The sequence below is a fragment of the Artemia franciscana genome, chromosome 15 (genome assembly GCF_032884065.1).
Source record: "Artemia franciscana chromosome 15, ASM3288406v1, whole genome shotgun sequence".
NCBI lineage: Eukaryota > Metazoa > Arthropoda > Branchiopoda > Anostraca > Artemiidae > Artemia > Artemia franciscana.
The window spans coordinates 196,394-215,860 of NC_088877.1; the positions used below are offsets into that span (position 1 = coordinate 196,394).

General features: G+C 33.4%; 1 protein-coding gene across 4 annotated transcripts in view; it reads left to right on the forward strand.

Moving 5' to 3' along the window:
• LOC136036667 (protein phtf-like) overlaps positions 1-14,040 on the forward strand; it is a 168,580-nt gene extending 154,540 nt beyond the window's left edge. For all 4 annotated transcript variants that reach the window (XM_065718974.1, XM_065718971.1, XM_065718972.1 and 1 more), the window contains one exon: positions 9,867-14,040. In XM_065718974.1, the coding sequence (XP_065575046.1) occupies positions 9,867-10,016 (150 nt within the window). In that variant the 3' untranslated portion in view covers positions 10,017-14,040. The remainder of the gene's footprint in view (positions 1-9,866) is intronic.
• The last annotated feature ends 5,427 nt before the right edge of the window (positions 14,041-19,467 follow it).

Here is a 19,467-nt window from a genome sequence, read left to right on the forward strand (position 1 = left end):
GTTAGTTCTCAAACATATCAAAATATATCAAACATATCAAAATATATGTCAGAACATATTTTATGCCTGACAATAATCTAAATACGGGATATTCATGTTAGCTCTCAAACATATCTTCTTCTTCTTCTTCTTCTTGTTTCAGGACACAAGCTCTTCAGCTCTCCCTGGCGCTATGATCTGGCAGACGGTTGAGTGCCAAGCCGCTCGGTCGTGTGTATGTGGTGCACATATTTCAAGCCACTGCTTGTCCCATCTTCGGCCGTGTCGTCGGAAACCACCAATCGGCTCTAGGTCCGCCTTGAGTGTGTTAAGCCAGGTCTTGACTTGTCCACCTCGCTTCTTCTTCCAGTGTGCGAGGGGTTTGCAGTATAGCGCCTTTTTAGTGAGGGTGTCATCTGACCTCCGACAAACATGGCCAAACCAAGTTAGGCGGCGTTTTTTTATTAGGGCTTCAATGTCATGCTTCTGGTGGCATCGTCTACGAATTTCGACGTTGCTAATTCTGTCTCGGAGGGAGACACCGAGGATTTGTCTCAGGCAGGAGTGGTCGAATACTTTGAGAGCATGAACATCCGCTGCTTTCAGGGGCCATGTCTCGCATCCGTAAAGGAGTACGGAGCGGACGGTTGCTTCAAAGATCTGGATTTTTGTTTTTAGTAGGACGTCTCTTTGTCTCCACAGGTTCTTCCTAAGTTGAGCAAAGACTATCGATGCTGATGATATTCTGCTCTGGACTTCCGTACTGCAGCCGCCGGAAATGTCGATGAGGGATCCCAGGTACTTGAACTGGTCAACGACCTCTAAACGGGAGTTGTCGATAGAGATGCCCCTTGTGAGTACATCCTCAGAATTTGTCAGAATTTTGGTTTTATCCTTACTGATCTTCAGCCCAACCAAATCTGCAGTAGCAGCAACATTACACAGCATGGCTTGCACATGATCTATATCGTTTTCTAGCAAGGCAATGTCATCCGCGTAGTCAAGGTCTTTGATGGAGAAGTCAGGGCTTACTTCAACGCCTCTGGCAGATTGCATGGCGCGCTTCATGATCCAATCGATAACAAAGTTGAAGAGGATGGGGGACAGGATGCAGCCCTGTCTCACCCCGAAATCGATGTCGAAGAGGGAGGACAGCTCTCCATCAGCTTGTATACAGGCACGAACGTGTTGGTAGTATGCCTGAATAAGGCGTATCAGCTTATCAGGGACGCCGTCCTCTTGCATCGCAGCCCATATGCCATCTCTAACGATCGAGTCAAAGGCCGTTATAAAATCTATGAAGACGGCTATAGTAATCTGATTGTGTTTCATGCGGTGTTCGAGAATTTGCCGGAGTGTAAAGAGCTGATCAATGCAGCCCATTCCTGGCCGAAAGCCCGCCTGGTTTGGGCGTGTGGTCGTGTTTCTGATTGAGCTGAAGCGGTTGAGTAAAATCATGGCAAATATTTTGGCAGCGATGCTTATGAGCGATATCCCCCGGTAATTCTTGCATTCAGCTTTATCCCCTGTTTTATACAGGGGGATGATAATTGAAACTTTCCAATCGTCTGGGAGAACCTCCTGTACCCAAATTTTCTTGAGCAGTTTTTCTAGGTTCTGTGCAAGAAGCCTGGGGCTTGCCTTTTAGATTTCTGCTGGTATGGCGTCAATTCCCGGCGCTTTATGATTCTTCAGCTTCTTTATTGCTGCCAGGATTTCCTCTTCGTCAGGGGGCTCTATTTTGACTCCTGCGTATTGGTTAATGAGCGTTGATGAAGGAGGTGGGGGAGGTTGGGTCACTTGAAGATTTGGAGCAGGTGATGAAGGGTCGACTTGGGGATTTAGGAGTTTCTGGAAATGGCGCTTCCAACGGTCAACGACTTCGTCACGACTCGTTAGGATGTTACCGTGTTCGTCTCTTACAGAGGCCGAGTTCTTCGACCTCTTCCCAGTGGACTCTTTAAGCAGCTGATACAGTTTCCTAGTATCAGACAGGCTAGCTGCTTTTTGCATCTCCACCGCCATATTCTCCCAGTACTTCCTTCTGTCTTTTCTGCCCGACTGGTGACATAGCTTGCGTAGCTGTTTGAATTCAGCTGAGTGGCGTGATGGTAACAGACTTTTCTTCGTTGCAAGTCGGATGGTCTCTTCGGACATCCACCGTCTTCGCTTTCGCTTCACTCTTCCAAGAGTTTCGAGAGCTACCTCCTGTAGTGTATTTCGGAACTTCTGCCAATCTTCGTTAACCGACGACCCGCTCGAGTTCCCGTCCTCAGGAGACTCATTTGAGTGTTCATGCTCGAGGGCGGTGAAACGATTTGAAAGTTGAACACGGAATTGTTCTACTACTGTCGGGTCCTTAAGACGGGCAACGTCAAATCTTTTTGGGGGTTCCTTCCGTTTACGAGCCACTAGCCTGATCTTCACAGACATTTTGACCAGGGTATGATCCGACCCGCCCTTGGAACCTGTGTCAGGTCCTCTGTAGGCTCTGCAGTTCTGGATCGAGCTTCTCCAACGTGACGACACGAGTAGGTAGTCCAGCTGGGAAGATGTCCTTCCATCTCTGGATCTCCAGGTTATGACGTGTGAGGGCTTGTGTCTGAAAAGGGTGTTTGCTATTACGAGGTTGTTCGCTTGGGCGAATTGGACCAATCTGGTTCCTCGTTCGCATCTTTCGCCGTACCCGTGAATTCCAAGGCTCCTGTCGCCGTTTGCCTGTCTGCTGCCGACGTGTGCGTTGAGGTCGCCACCGATAATGAGGAGGTCACGTTTGGGGGTCTTTTTTACAGCTTCGTTGAGTTCGGCGTAAAACGTATCTATTGCTTGTTCAGAGCTGACCCTTGTGGGTGCGTAAACCGCAAACACTGTAACATTAAACAGTTTGCTTCGGAATCTAGCTTTTGCAAGGCGAGATGATACGGGCTCCCATTCTATTAGAGCTTTTTGTGCTTGGATGTTAAGGAGAAATCCAACCCCTGCACTGCCACTACCATCTTTGGGTCCTGAGTTATAAAAGAAGAAAGATTTCTCTGAATCTGGTGTTGCTATCTCATGGTTTTCTAGTGTGTCATTTATTCTTGTCTCTGATACACAGAGGATGTCGAGGCCTAGGCGATGTATTTCACCAGCTATGAAAGTCTGGGTCGTCAAACATTTCATCGAACAGACGTTCCAGCACCCTATTGCAAGGGATTGTCTTCGTTTCAACAGGTGTCCAGCTCGCCAATTTTTCGAAGGAGACGCCGGTAAATCATCCAACGCATCGCTTGTCGGGAATGCCGTAGCTTGTTTTAACACTCTTTGATCTGCTTTTTTCATAACGTTTCGTGGGAATATTATTGACCGACAGGTCCCCAGTCCGTCGGCGCCTCCACACTTTAGCCATTCTTTCGCTAGGCATGTAGCTACGGAATGTTGCCACCGCTTCACCACTTTGAGGTAGTGTGGTCGACTTCCCAAGGATACACTAGAGACGGAGATACAGCTTCGGCGACCCAAACCGCACCATAGCCGTGCTAAGAGAGGGCCTCGGCTGTCATCTTGATTCCCATCTAGGTAACCCCAGGCAGAAGCGGTAAACATATCAAAATATATCGAACATATCAGACATATAAGACATGTCAAAATATATGTCAGAACTTATTTTATTCCTAGCAAAAAATCTAAATACGGGATATTCGTGTTAGCGTACATTTTCCCATTCAACTCTCTGATCAGGTCATACATTTTCATTGTTATCCGTCACCAAATGAAATTACATCACTTTTATACAATACTGAAAAGGGCTTATGCCAGATTTGCCTCTCACTCACTCAGATGATCAGTCTTGGCTTTTTCTACAATTAGCCCTGACTTGATGCCTGCACCGTTGATTGTGAATTAAAACCAAATAGTTGCGGGCATCAAGCCATGGCTAATTGTAGAAAAATGGCTAATTATATATGTATATATAAATATATATATATATATATATATATATATATGTATATATATATATATATATATATATATATAACTTGCGAATATACAACATTCTTCGCTGTCCCATTGTCTGTGCATATAAATAGATTGTCAGGTTTACTGACTGTTGAACATGCAACATATAATTGTCCATGGGAAAAACAATCCGTATTCAGATCTATACCTCACGATTCTAATGATTGTCCTTGAGGTTTGTTGATGGTGACTTTTTTTAGTTTTTTTTAGTTTTTAGTTTTTTCTTTTTAGTCTTTTTTTGTAGTTTTTACCTAGCCAAGGTTCGAGCCTGGAACCTCTCGGACCTAGAACCTGGAACATAACGCGTTACCAACTCAGCTACATCGGCTTGCATACTTTCGTTTTTGAATTGGTGTATGATAGAAATAATTCAGACGTCATATGCGGACAGACAGACAGACAGACGTAACACACATACAACTTATTATATATATATATATATATATATATATATATATATATATATATATATATATATATATATGTATATATATGTATATATATATATATATATATATATATATATATATATATATATATATATATATATATGTAAATATATGTATATATATATATATATATATATATATATATATATATATATATATATATATATATATATATATATATATATATATATATATGTATATATATATAATGAAAAGAGAAATCACCAATGCTACAGCAAAAACAAGCTTATCCTGTTAATATATCCCTCCTTTTAGCAACAATAGGTAAACTAAATATTATAAATTTTACCAAATCACAAATATTAACACATTGCAAAAAACCTGAATGAACTGAACAATTATAGAATTCATCTTTACCATGTGGCTAATTTTTTAAAAAATCCGCTCAATTAGAAACACAATTCAAAATAAATGGCGCTGTGACAACATTTCTCGAACCTCCGAAATTAGTTAAAAATTTCTTTAAGTATTTCTAGATAATTCTTTTGATATTTATTTAAAAGTTCGTTATAATGAAAACTAAATTTTTTAAATTACCAAGTTAATTTATTTGCAGAAAAACCTCTTGATATCAATTTTTGGCTTAAGATTTTACATCTATTTTTAAAATCAATATAATTACTACAAATCCTTGCATAACGAAGTAACTGTGAGAAAAACGCTGAATATGTGATATTTGAGTGTATATTACTTTCAGGGAATGGGAAACTAATCACTTCAAAATCAAAATCATCCGTTTTATTATACATTTTAAAACTTAATTTATTATTATCACAAATATTAATATTTAAATCTAAGAAATGATCTTCATGACCAGCGCCATGACTAGGCTCAAGATAAGCTCTGATGGATATATATTTTTAGAAATATCAATGAAATCCTTACAACTTAAGACCAAAATATCATCTAAATATCTTTTATTATTTGACAAAGCATGTTTTAAATTAATTGGATTATTCTTATCCATCATATATTTATATTCTAGTTGACTTAAAAACAAGTCAGCTATAAAAGGGCTGGCATTCCCCCCCATGGGAATTCCCATAATTTGCTTGTACAAATCACCCCCAAATCTTATATAAGTATTGTATAAAACAAATTCCAATAACTCAAAAATCATATCCAAGCTGTAACATCTCAAGTTAACTGTAGTATTAAAGCAGTTTGTCCATATAGCTTTTTTATTATAACTGTCTATTTTTAAGAACCTTTTACTAGATAAGAGGAAAGATTTCTTGATAACAGTTTTTAAATTATCAAACACTACATTAAGTGATAAATTAGTATACATTGTCGCAAAATCGAAAGACTCAATTCTTTTAGCTGAAACCATTGTTAAAGAATCTATCGCCTGCAGTGAATTATTAACACTCCAATATGGATTAAAATTCGAAAATTTTTTAATACCAGAACAATAGGTTTTAAGTTTATTTACAATTTCCTTTAAAATTAAAGAGAGGTCAGTAGCAGCAATGCGGGTTGGACATTTAGCTGCTCCAGCAATAAACCGTGGTTTAGGGGGATTCTTATGAAATTTTACAGTCCAATATAGGAAAGGGAACTTTTTATCATTGTCATTTATTTTAATATTAAAATTTTTAAAAAGTATTTCTTCAGTCTTTTCAATTAAATTCTCATCCTCTATATTTGTCTTTTCGTAAACATTAGTTGTGCATAACTCCCTTTTTGAGATATCACAATACAGCTTCTGACAAATTATGGCAAAATTATTATTAGCTTTATCCACTGGCACAATTACAAATTCATTCTTTAGATTAGCAATTGCTTGTTTAATCTTTGCATTATAAAATAATGATTTAGTGTTACTATTTTTTAAGTTAGAATATATTTTATTTTTTACTCTACTAATAATTAAATTCTTCCAACTTTGAAAACTCTCTTTATTTTTATTCTCTTTCTTACACCACTTATCAATAAATAAGTCAAAATCATTTTCCAAGCCATCAAGAACACTCGATGGTTTCAAATGATGAGAAAGACGGAAATTAGCCCCTTTATTCATTATAATTTGAAGATCATCTTGCTTTATTATTGACAAGTCCCCTGTTATAACATGTTTGTAAGTAGGATTTACAAATGGGCCAAGTTGCTTACAATTACAAACCGGATTCCAATTTATATCACTATCTAGTTTTTTTAGTATTAAATTATAATTAAAAATAATTTGCCCAATAGTTTTTGATTGACTATCATTATAATTTAAATTACTAGGAAGGGCCTGTTTCACATGCCGCTGATTTAAAATTTCTGGTAAATTAATATCTTCAATCTGCTTACAAGTAAAATTAATAGGTAAATATAATCTGTTATCCTTATTACTAATCTTATCGAACTTTTTCTTTTTTGAAATAAATTTCGTTTTAGTTAGAATGCAAATTGTATCACATATTACTTTAAAATTATAATCAAGAGCTGTATTATTCTTAACAATCCAGAAAAGTTTGATTAAATTCCTCTTGGATAAATTATTTAGACACTTTATTACAGAAATCATACCCCTAGATTCAAGTAGCTGGCATAGATCTATAGAAAGCATATGTACATCTAATTCATTTTTTCTATTATTTTTCCTATGTCCTCTCGATCGTTTTTTACGTTTAGTAGGACAAGTAAAAGAAGGATGGTCCATAAAACCATCAATACATTTAACAACAACATGAGACATGTCACCATATTTTGCTACACGATCATTTAGCCCAAAAGGATAAGCTGTACCAAGAGTATGGATCCAGAAATCCTCCTGTTTACGTAGTCTATTATTCTTTTCTTCTTTATTTAAATTTTCTAATTCTAAATTTTCTAAAATTGTGACAGTTATATCTGATATGGAACATTTACCATTATTACAATGTTGAACTAGATAGTTATTAGTTTTTTCATTATTAACTGTTGTCTTATGTCCAGAAAATCTTTTATATATATTATTAGTTGTTTCCCCCACATATTGTAGGCAGGATTTATTACATTCTAATAGGTAAATTACATTGGTTGTTCTACAATTAACATTACCACTTTTTTTCGGGAAAAGTGGCATCCTGGGATTTTCTAGCCTTTAAAAAATGATCTAGATAGGTCAGAAATTTGAGAAGATTCGTTAATAGCCTTAATTTTAGAAGAAAAAAATTATGTTAGTAACGTCGTTTTTATATGCATCAGTATTGCAATGACGTCACTTATGTGGAAAAATTGAAGACTTTCATGTATGGAGAAGCTTATTAGTTGCTGTAACATTGCTTAAAGAGCAAAAACTGGCAATTTCGAAAAATATTAACATATATTTTAACAAGGGATTACAACAATTAAAAAGCGTTAAAAAAAAGAAAACCGAAAATCTGAAGCTTAGTACAAATTGTTGTTAGAAATCTGACTTGCTGTAATAATCAAATATCTTTGAATATACTTTAGTTTAAAAAGATATTAAATTGCGTAAAGAGTAAGAAACTGGTAATTGTAATATTTGTATATATCTTAACAAGAGATTACAACATTTAAAAAACCTTAAAAAAGAGAACCAAAAGTTTTAAGTTTAGTAGAAATCGTTGTTAGAAAAAGAGCACTACCGCATTTCTTTTCTTATAAGTCTTTAATATCTTTTTCTATATTTTATATTTTTTATTTTTAATATCAATATTTTAATATTTTAATATTTTAAAAATAATTTTGTTATTTTAAATATTTTAATATTTTTATTTTTTATTTTATATTTTAATATTTTTAATAATTTTTATTTTATTTTTATATTTTTTCTATATTTTTTTATATTTTAATATCGTTTTCTTATAATATCTTTTTAAGAAACAGAAAAAAAGTTAAAAATTTTTTTAGGTTCAGCTCAGAATCGCTAAAGTTATTATGTAAACTGCAAAAATATTTATGGTGCCTGAGCAATAATTTTAATGTTTTAATTCAAACTAGAAAAATACATGAAAATTCTAAAATTAGTTTGTTTTTTTGTAAAATAAAATCAACTCGCTACGTCATTAAACGTACAGGTTTCAACTTAACCAGTTATATAATGTCAGTAGGAAGGCCAAAATACGAAAATTCGTAATTATTACAAATGATGATTCTCTTTTTGGTAAGGGATTAAAACAATTCAAAAACTTAAAAAAAGAAAACCAAAGTTTCAAGCTTGGTACATATCGTTGTTAGAAATAGGACTAGCTTCAATAATCAAATATCTTTCAAAAGACTGTAGTATGAAAAGACAATAAATTATCTCAAATTGTCTGCGGTTAGAAGACAAGCGACAATGAAAATCTATATATAGAAATATGCCGAGTGCCAGGACCCGGTGGCTGGTAATGAATTTTTTTTTTTTTATATTTTAACAAGAGATTACAACAATTCAAAAACTTTAAAAAAGAAAACCAAAGTTTGAAGCTTATTAGATATCGTTGTTAAAAATCGGATTTGCTTTAATAATTGAATATCTTTGAAAAAACTTTAGTATAAAAAGACAGCAAACTGTTTGAAACTGTCTGCGGTTAGAAGACAAGCAACAATGAGAATCCATATATAGAAGCCTTCTGCGTGCCGGCCGGTGTCGCCTGACTCCTGGTACTATATATATATATATATATATATATATATATATATATATATATATATATATATATATATATATATATATATATATATCATGTGTTTCGCGCCTTCTTTCGCTTTTTCTTGTGTTTTCACTCCGCTGTCTATCTTTTCTGTGTGTAATTAGGTAACTAATAAATATTGTCGTTATGATGAAGAAACTAATATTGCTAATTGTGGTAACTTATTTACGTCCAAGCAGTTTCTGCTCATGTGTCAAAAAAGTAAACTAATTTGCATATTGCTCCCTTGGCAAAGGGGACAATATGCCTCTATTCTGTGACAATTAATAATTGTGAAGTAATTTAGTCATTTATTAGAAGGAAAATTAGCTATCCATATATTTAACATAACTAGTCCTGCTAGAAGAGGGGATGGTGTGATTTTAATATCCAATTTGTAGATGGAAAGATGGAATTTTCGTCTTTATAATTTAATCTTGATTTTAGTTTTGTTATTTGTTGCATTTTGGTATTCATATTTTAATTGGGATTTTAATTTTCAGTGTTTTTTTGTAATTTTACTGAAAGGATCTAGACTCGTTACTCCAGAGAAAGATGGTAATTTTATTTTAATATTTTTATGCTTTTATTTTTACACTTCTTACATTATAGTTTTTCATTAGTTTTTTTCAGACATTACAGTATCTAATTTTGACTAAGATATTAATTTTTAACGGTATTTTAAAGATTCGTTTTTTTTTTAATCCTAACATTTTTTTTTTTATTTTAATAGTAATGTCTGCGATATTAAATATTTCCCTATTCATGAACCCCTGGAAATTCCATAATTGTCATTCTTTTCTTATAGGAGTTGGAGAGTCCGTTTAAAATATCTGGTGTGTCAGCAAATCCGATTCTCTACAATCTTACAAAACTGGTTGTGCTTTCAGCCATATCTGGCGTATTGAGTGAAATCCTTGGTTTTAAATTGAAACTGCACAAGCTAAAACTTAGTTAGCTTAGTTCATTAATTAAGTTAACTTAGTTTATTAATTTTGCGTTCAGAAATAATTTATGGCAATTTGGTGTCACGACTTTTTGTTTGAAATCCTTTGTTTGAAATTGAAACTACACAGTGCTTGTACTTAGTAGATTGATGTGGTGTTTAGAGATAATTTATTTGTATCCTCTTGCAATGCTTCAATTTTAAACGGAAATTGGTGCAATCTAAAATTTGTGTAGTTCGGTTTATCGCTTAAAATATTTGTTTTTATTTCGATCTTTTTTTCAAATTTCCCCCCTTTCCCTGCCTGCTGCAAAAATCTGGGATATTCAAATGTCTGAACTAAAGAAGAATAATCTTCCATAAATTTAGCTCGAAGTTACCGTATACCGATCTTACAGAGTTACCGTATACCGTATACCGAAGTGAACCGATCTTATAGGCAGCCTGTTACACTTGCAGAAATCAATCAAAAATTTCAATTACTGATGTTTTAATTTTAAAGGAAGAATGATACAATCGAAAATTTTTGTATTTTGGCTTATAGATTTTTTATAATTAGACGTTGAGCGAAGTATTTTTGAAGTCAAATTAAAAAAAAATGGTAAATTAACTAGAACATAATTAGAACATAGAACATAACACAGAATACATAACATAGAATATAACTAGAAAATAATTATGCACAAAACACAAAAACCAGAACATGAAAAAAAATTCTAAATATAACAAATACAAATATATATACATTTTCTTATGAAGAAAATGTTCAGTAAAAAAAACAAACACTGGAACATTATTTAGTAACTATAAATAGTAACTATAAATTATCCATAACATAACAAAAAAAAAATATCTACCGTTTTTGTTTGTAGGCACGTTTTTGTGTTTCTTGGGCAACAATCTTTACTTTTGCCCTCTGCGATTGTACTGTGAAACCGGTCGTTCATTTAATTTTTTCAAAAAGTTTATGTATGTCCTAATTTTTTTCTTTTTTTTTAGAGAGATACACTTTTTATTATACATATATCATAAATATACAAAAGAACCACATCAGCCACTAGAAAGTCAAAGACTTGTTAGTAGTGGCTGATAAATATTAATGAGCAGCAATACCGACAACATTAACAAAACAAAAAAAAATGAAACAAAAAAGTGGGAACAAGAAAACAACAGGAAAAAAAGAATAAGAAGAGAGAAAAAAAATAATACTTAAAAAACAACTAAATAAGCCATCCCAATTAAATTATTTACTTAGTCTCTTCCCAGAAGGGGGTTCTTTAGTCTACTCTTAAACTGGCCGACATTTTCAGATAACCTTATACTCATTGGTAAAGAATTCCACACTACTGGTCCAGCAAACCTTCCCCTCTGAGAGCTGCAACACTCATATACCAAATCATGCCAAAAATAATTGCCAAAAGTGAAACAGGAGGAGCAATAATAAGTAACAGGTAATAAATAAAGTAATATAAATAAAAGTAAAATATAATTAATTAAAAATTAATTTAATTTAATTAAAAATTAATTAATTAGTAAAATACAATTAAAAGAAAAAATATAAAGTATATATAAAAAGTATAAAGTAAAGGTAATCATAAAGTAAACTGGTAAAATAATAAGTAAGCAATAATAAGTAACAATAATGGCATGGTGATAAAAATCAACCTTCTTTTTTTATAGTCGATTCCCTTCAAAATTGATTTTAATCATTTTTGAACCTAACTCTTGATATAAAAGGGAATTACTTCTTTTCAAGTAGGATTACAACTGGTGCAAAAGGTGGACTCGGTATCTGCCTTTAAAGCAATTTTTTATAGCAATAAAATGGTAATGTAATTTGCAATTAAAAGGAAAAACTTATTTATTTTTTAGCTGAACCTGCTATTTTTATTGGCTATATGACTTGTTTGTAGTATTATCGCTAGTGGACAGTTTATAACTGTTATTGCCAATTATCGAAAAGGTAGGCATGGGCAAGAATGATTCGAAATTTAATTTTATGAAGATAAAAAAACGTATTTTTAAAATCCAGGGGATATTTTCATCTGTAAGTTATGAAGCAAATACAATTTTTTTTTTTTTACAAGACTAGGGGAGAGAGGGCAATTGGCCAGTTATTTTTTGTTTAAATTATATCTTGTTTGAAAGTAATAAAAGCTTCATATTCTTGCACAGAATATTTTTTTCCAAAACTTTCATGGGAGAACAAAGAAATCTTGACGAAATTTAATTGTCCTTTTTGTTCTTTTTTTTCTCCTTCTTTCTCTTTTTTGTTTCTCCTTTTTTTCTTTCCTTTTTTCTGAATATAGATCGTTTCTTAGACCACACTTTCCATTGATAATCCAAATTTAATGAAAAGAGGAAAAAGACTTTTCATAAGACTGTCAACTTTTTCAAAAAAAAAAAAAACTTCTCATATAAACAAAATCAAATGTCCCCATGTTTTAGCACTATACAAAAGAAAAAGAAAAGTAACCGACAGGAACAATAAAAGTATAGAAAAAGGAATATAATGTTTCTTAGCCGAATAGAAAGTTGATATCCTTACGGATTTTCAAAGTAATGAGTAAGAATGTATTTTCTCATAGGTTTTTAGCTTCGCTTTAACTTCAAAGGTCATGAAATTTAACCACTTTTAATATCAAAAGTCGTGATTAATAAAGTCAGATTACCTTTTTAACTGGAAAAGTCCTCGCACTGGACTGTCGTAAGATTAGTATACCAATATTTTGAATTTTTAAACTTCAAATCTAAATAGGACATTCCACATCTAGATCATATTCAATTATGATCAAAGACAGGAAAAGTCGTGAAGCCCCCTCTCTCTTATCTTAATTAATTATAATCACTTGACGTGGAATGTTCTGAATACATCTTGTTTAAATAAGTCTTAATACGAAGCGCATTCTTTAATGGAAAAGATATATGTATCATATGTATTATTTTTGATCTGTTATTTAGCTTATTTAAACTTTAACAATAATTTAAATTCAAAAAATCAATATGATTCACCCAAAGAATGTTGACGTGGGGTGGGGGGGGGGGGTTGAAGTGGGGTCATTAAACGCTGCTTTTACAAAGTTAACTGTCTTTTTGAAAGTCATACCCGTGTTTTTTTTTCTGTTTCATAAAATCTGTCTCAATATAGCTTCAGTTTTATTCTCTAATGGTTACTTTTTTTTAACTGTTTTTTTTCTGACTGTTTGTTCAGGCTCATGCTCATTCTGCTTTTAAACTAGTTTTTTCCGCTCTCCTTTCGTTTTTCTTCCTTCTTCCTTTCTTCATTTTTTAATTATTGGAAAATCTGTGAACCGAAGTTAAATTGCTGGTGTAAAATTTCTCAATATTATTGTTTTTTATATTATCATTTATTTGTTAATTTACACGCTTTTATTTTTATATGATGTTAGTTATTTACATTGTTTTAAATTGTATTCTGTTATTAATCGAATTGATTTCAAATCATTCAGATTCTTATCATTTGGATCTGGTTTTACTCAGTTTCTTGTTTCTTTCTTTATTATTTCTTTCTTATTTGTTTTGGCCTTATTTAATATGCTTTTGTCTTATTTTTTGAATAAAAAAGCGTTTAGCGAGCAGATCCATTTCAAAAATCGTAGAGTTATTTATCGTCAAGTAGTTTTACGTCCTTTGCCCTACAGTCGCATTATTTCTTATAGGCTATGTAGTGTTTCGTTTGAATATATTATTTTGTGCCGGTATGTTCTTGTTTTCTCGAAAGTAGCCCAATCTAACATCGCTCGTTTCGTTTTCTTTACTTATTATTTTTCGTTTGTTTTTCAATTTTTGAAATATTTTTTTTCATATTTTTATTGTAGAGAGCTATGTTTGTGAGGGATGAATATCACGACTTGTTCGCTTTTTTTTCATTATATATTTCTGCATTTGCTTGATGGTTTGTTTTTTTCACGTCGATCAATACAAGATGTCGGATTATATCTTTTTTTGAATTCAGGTGCTGTGTTGAAAAATTGTATTGCACTTTTTACAGAAATAAAGAACAATTCAAAAAAGAGTATTCTTTAAATTATTGTGGTGCTCGCAAAAAGTGTTAAGAGCTGTGTTTTTTAAGTAAGGTCCGCTTTTCTGTACATACTAGTAATTCGCGTGCATGCTGTAAACAGCGTTTGTGGTGTGTTCTTCACCTCAAACAACAGACAATTTCTCACCCAAGTGGCAACCGTTATGATAATGATGACGATATGAAAACGGCAGTGAATTACGAATTTTTTACAAAGAATGTATTTTAAAATTGGGTGAGAGTTATGGTAAGTGTTAGAACAAACTTTTCAGCTACATCGAAGAATAAAATTTGAACTCTCTGAAAATGAATTCATTCTTTTGAAATGATCTCTTTGTGTACTTATGTTCAAATGGACCTTACTTTAAAAAAATCCCTCGTTTCATAGTAATTCTGAGTAAATTCAGCCTATGCTTCTAAATATGACAAGCAGAAAAGTAGTGCAGTAATCCAGAATCAGTAATCCTGTGTGAGTAGCTCCATAGTGGCGTTAGAGTAAACCTTTCACGAGTTGGCCTATAAACCGTGACTGCAAACAGTTTTTCAGGTTGACATTGAGAAATGGCACCTCCCAAGGAAATTATAGTCTAGTAACTGACGCAGCATTTGCACTGGATTCAGATGATCGATGATTCTTCTTGGTCTGGTCTGTTTATGTGGCTTTTTTGGGCAAAAAAAACATTTCCTAGCTGAGCTTTTATTATAGCCTGCCTCTCCATAGTAGCATAATATTTGTATGCAGAAACATATGATGAGTCGTAGGTAATAAGCTTGAGATTCTTTGTGTAGGATTTTGACTCTTGTTGATGGAAGAGCACCCCAAAGAATAGAAAACCAGATTGTGACCAAGATTGGTCCAGGAATGGTCAAAGCCTATATTCATATTAGAGGTCCTAGGGGCTTCTTACTGTACATTTCGAAGCCTGCTTAAAGTCTTTATGTAGACTAGAGATGTGTTGGTTCCCGTCCGACGCTGGGACTGTTCGTTGATTTGCAACTTACAACGTTAAAAACAAATATCATATCAACATTTTGACTGACGAAATCACACGATTCGAATTGGACTTACTAGGAGTTTCAAAAACGCGTATCCCAGGGTTAGGAAACCTGAAATTAGGTGGTATAGATTTTATTTAATCAGGAAAAATGTGGTTTATGGACAGGGAGTGGGGTTCATGATGAATAACGAAGCTGCTAAGTCTGTTAATGTTGGGAGGGTAATTATGAAAACAATAACAAAAATCAAAATATTTTGACTTCACGTCCGGAATTGTTTATCAACGGAAAACAAATTAAAGTTTGACTCTTTCTCTAAATTCTACTTTATTAAACAGTAAAGAACGCTAGCGTAAAGAGCGGGGCATTGAGAAAACAGCCCCTTTCATACACGAAGTAATTTCTGTTCGTTTTAAGTTTTAATGTCGCTCCTTACTTTCAGTTAAAAAAAACTAGTTTTTTTTTATATTAAATTTCTGAACGTTTTTGAATTAATGCATGTTTGATTTTGGCTCTCCGCACATAAATTATTAAAATGAAATTTACATATTAATTCTTTTTTGGCTAAATGGCTTTCTCTTAGTTTTGATCGGACGATTTTGAGAAATAAGGGGTGCGGAAGGAGGCCCAATTGCCCTCCAATTTTTCGGCTACTTAAAAAGGCAACTAGAACTTTTAATTTTTAACGAACGTTTCTATTAGTAAAAAATGTACGTAATTTTAAGAATTAACTTACGTAACAAACTTTTAGATTCTTATATTTTATTATGTATACGAGAGGGTTTGTACCCTCGTTAATACGTCGCTCTTTACACTAAATCGTAAGTTTTGTCCCAATTCTTTAAGAATGACCCCTCAGTCAGAAAGGACATAGAATAAATAGTTGAAATTTCTAAAAATACTTTAGCATAAAGAGCGAGGTATTTATCTCCTCCTAAATACCTCGCTCTTTATGCTAAAGTATTTTTAGAACCCCTCATATGCGTAATAATCTCTGTTCGTTTTAAATTTCAATGCTACTCCTTACTTTCAGTTGAAAAAACTTTTCATGTTTATTTTTTCATTGTTATTTTATAGTAATGCTAGAAAATCCTGCACCCTTTTCATTGGATTTTTCTTCCCCCGTGGCATATTCCTCCAAGGAAAGATCCTCCCACATAGCCCCCTCCCCTCAACCTCACCCCCAAAACCAAAAAAATCCCCCTGAAAACGTCTGTACACTTTCCAATAACCATTACTATATGTAAACACTGGTCAAAGTTTGTAACTTGCAGACCCTCCCCCAGAGATTGTGGGGGAGTAAGTCATTCCCAAAGACACAGTTTTTATGGTTTTCGACCATGCAGAACAAAATGGCTATCTCAAAATTTTGATCCGTTGACTTAGGGAAAAAATGAGCGTGGTAGTGGGCCTAGGTGCCCTCCAATTTTTTCGGTCATTTAAAAAGGGCACTAGAACTTTTCATTTCCGTTAAAATGAGCCCTCTTGCGACATTCTAGGACTGCTAGGTCGATACGATGACCCCTGGGGAAAAGAAAAAAATAAACACGCACCCGTGATTTGTCTTCTGGCAAAAAATACGAAATTCTACATTTTTGTAGATAAGAGCTTGAAATTTTCGCTACAGGGTTCTCTGATACGCTGAATGCGATGGTGTGATTTTCGTTAAGATTCTATAACTTTTAGGGGGTATTTCCCCCTATTTTCCAAAATAAGGCAAATTTTCTCAGGCTCGTAACTTCTGATGACAAAGACTGAATTTGATGAAACTTATATATTTAGAATCAGCATGAAAATTCGATTCTTTTGCTGCAGCTTTTAGCATCAAAATTCCGTTTTTTAGAGTTTCGTTTACTATTGAGCCGGGTCGCTCCTTACTACAGTTCGTTACCACGAACTGTTTGATTGTTCGTTGCAGCAATCAATCAGCAATTAAATTTTAAAATTTAAAGTTTTTTAAACTGAAAGTAAGGATCGACATTGAAACTTGAAACGAACAGAAATTATTCCGTATATGAAAGGGGCTGTCCCCTCCTCAATGCCCCGCTCTTTACGCTTAAGTGTTTTATTGTTTTAAAAAGTAAAGTTGTGAGAAAAAGTCAAACTTTAGCGTAAAGAGCGGAGCATTAAGGAGGGGAAAGCCCCTTTCACATACGGAATAATTTCTGTTCATTTAAAGTTTTAATATTGATCCTTACTTTCGGTAAAAAAAACTTGTTTTTTTTAATATCTGAACGTTTTTGAATTAATACAGATTCCGATTTTGGATCAACGTATATAAATAATTAAAACGGAAATTGCACATTAATTTTACCTTTTTTGGCTGAATGGCTTTCTCAAAGCTTTGATCGGACGGTTTTGAGAAAAAAAGGGCGGGTAGGGGGCCTAGTTGTTCTTCAATTTTTTGGGTCACTTAAAAAGGCCACTAGAACTTTCAATTTTTGAACGTTTTTATTAGTAATAAATATATGTAACTTACACAACAGACTTACGTAACAAACTTCTATATTCGTAAATTTTTATTACATTGGTTATATGAGGGGGCCCGTCCCCTCGTCAATACCTTGTTCTCTACAATAAAGTTTTATTTTGTTCTAATTCTTTAAGAATGGCCTGTGAATCACAAAGGGCGTTTAGTTAGAATAAATAGCTCTTTCGAAATTGCTAAAAATACTTTAGCGTAAAGAGCGAGGTATTGAGGAGGGGACGAAACCCCTAATATACGTAAATTTTTTGTTTGTTCTAATTTTTAATGTTGCTCCTTATTTCAAATAAAAAGCTTGTTTTTTCTATTCAATTTCTGAATTTTTTAAATGAATGTAGGTTTTGATTTTGGCTCACCGTACATGAATAATTTAAGCGAAATTTGCAGATTAATTTTACTCTTTTGGCTAAATGGCTCTCTCAAAGTTTTGATCGGACGATTTTGAGAAAAAAGGTGGGGGAGGGGGCGTAATTGCCCTCCAATTTTTTGGGTTACTTAAAAAGTCCACCAGAACTTTTAATTTTATTTTAGGAACGTGTTTTATTAATAATAAATATACGTAACTTACACATTAACTTAAGCAATAAACTTCTATATTTGCATATTTTTAATTACGTATATTTAGAGGGTTCGCCCCCTCGTCAATACCTCGCTCCTTACACTAAAGCTCTAATTTTGTTCCAATTCTTTAAGAATGAAATAAAAAAACAAGTTTTTTAACTGCAAGTAAGGAGCGACATTAAAACTTAAAACAAACAGAAATTATTCCGTATATGAAAGGGGTTGTCCCCTCCTCAACGCTCCGCTCTTTACTCTAAAGTTTTTTATTGTTTTAAAAAGTAGGAGTTGTGAGAAAGAGTCAAACTTTAGCGTAAAGAGCGGGGCGTTGAGGAGGGGACCACCCCTTTCAAATACGGAATAATTTCTGTTCGTTTTAATGTTGCTCCTTACTTGTAGTTAAAAAAAAACTTTTTTTCTAATTTAATTTCTGAACGTTTTTGAATTAATTCATGTTTTGATTTGGCTCCCCACACATGAACAATTAAAACGAAATTTTCATTTTTTTTTTTTTTGGCTAAATGGCTTTTTCAGTTTTTATCAGACGATTTTGATAAAAAAAAAGACGTGAGGAAGGAGGCCTAGTTGTCCTCCAATTTTTGGTTACTTAGAAAGGCAAATGTTTTTTTTAAGAAATTTTTTATTAGTAATAAATATATATAACATATGAATTAAATTATGTAACGAACTCCGATATTTGTATATTTTATTACGTATATGAGGGGGTTCGCCCCCTCGTCAATACCTCGCTATTTACGCTAAAGATGGAATTTTGTTACAATTCTTTAAGAATGACCCCTGAATCACAAAGGCCGTAGAATAAATAGTTGAAATTACTAAAAATACTTTAGTGTAAAGAGCAAAATACTGTGGAGGAGGCGAACCCCCTTATATACGCAATAATTTATGTTCGTTTTAGGTTTTAATGCTTTGTTTAATGCTAATTGTTTTTTTAGATAATGCTAGAAAATCCTGCGGCCCCTTTCGGGAAATTCTATTCCCTCATGATAGATTCCTCCATGGAAATATCCTGCCACGTAACCCCCTCCACTCCCCCGACCCCCCTCCTCAAAGCGAAAAAGTCCCCCTGAAAACTTTTGTACACTTCCCAATAACCATTACCATATTTAAACAATGGTCAAAGTTTGTAGCTTTCATCCCCTCCCCCAGGGACTCTGGGGGATTAAGTCGTCCCAAAAGACATAGTTATTAAATTTTTCGACCATGCTGAACAAAATAGCTATCTCAAAATTTTGATCCAATGTCTTTGAGAAAACAAATGAGCGTGGGAGGGGGCCTAGATGTCCTCTAGTTTTTTGGTCACTTAAAAAGGGCACTAGAACTTTTAATTTCCGTTAGAATGAGTCCTCTCACGACATTCC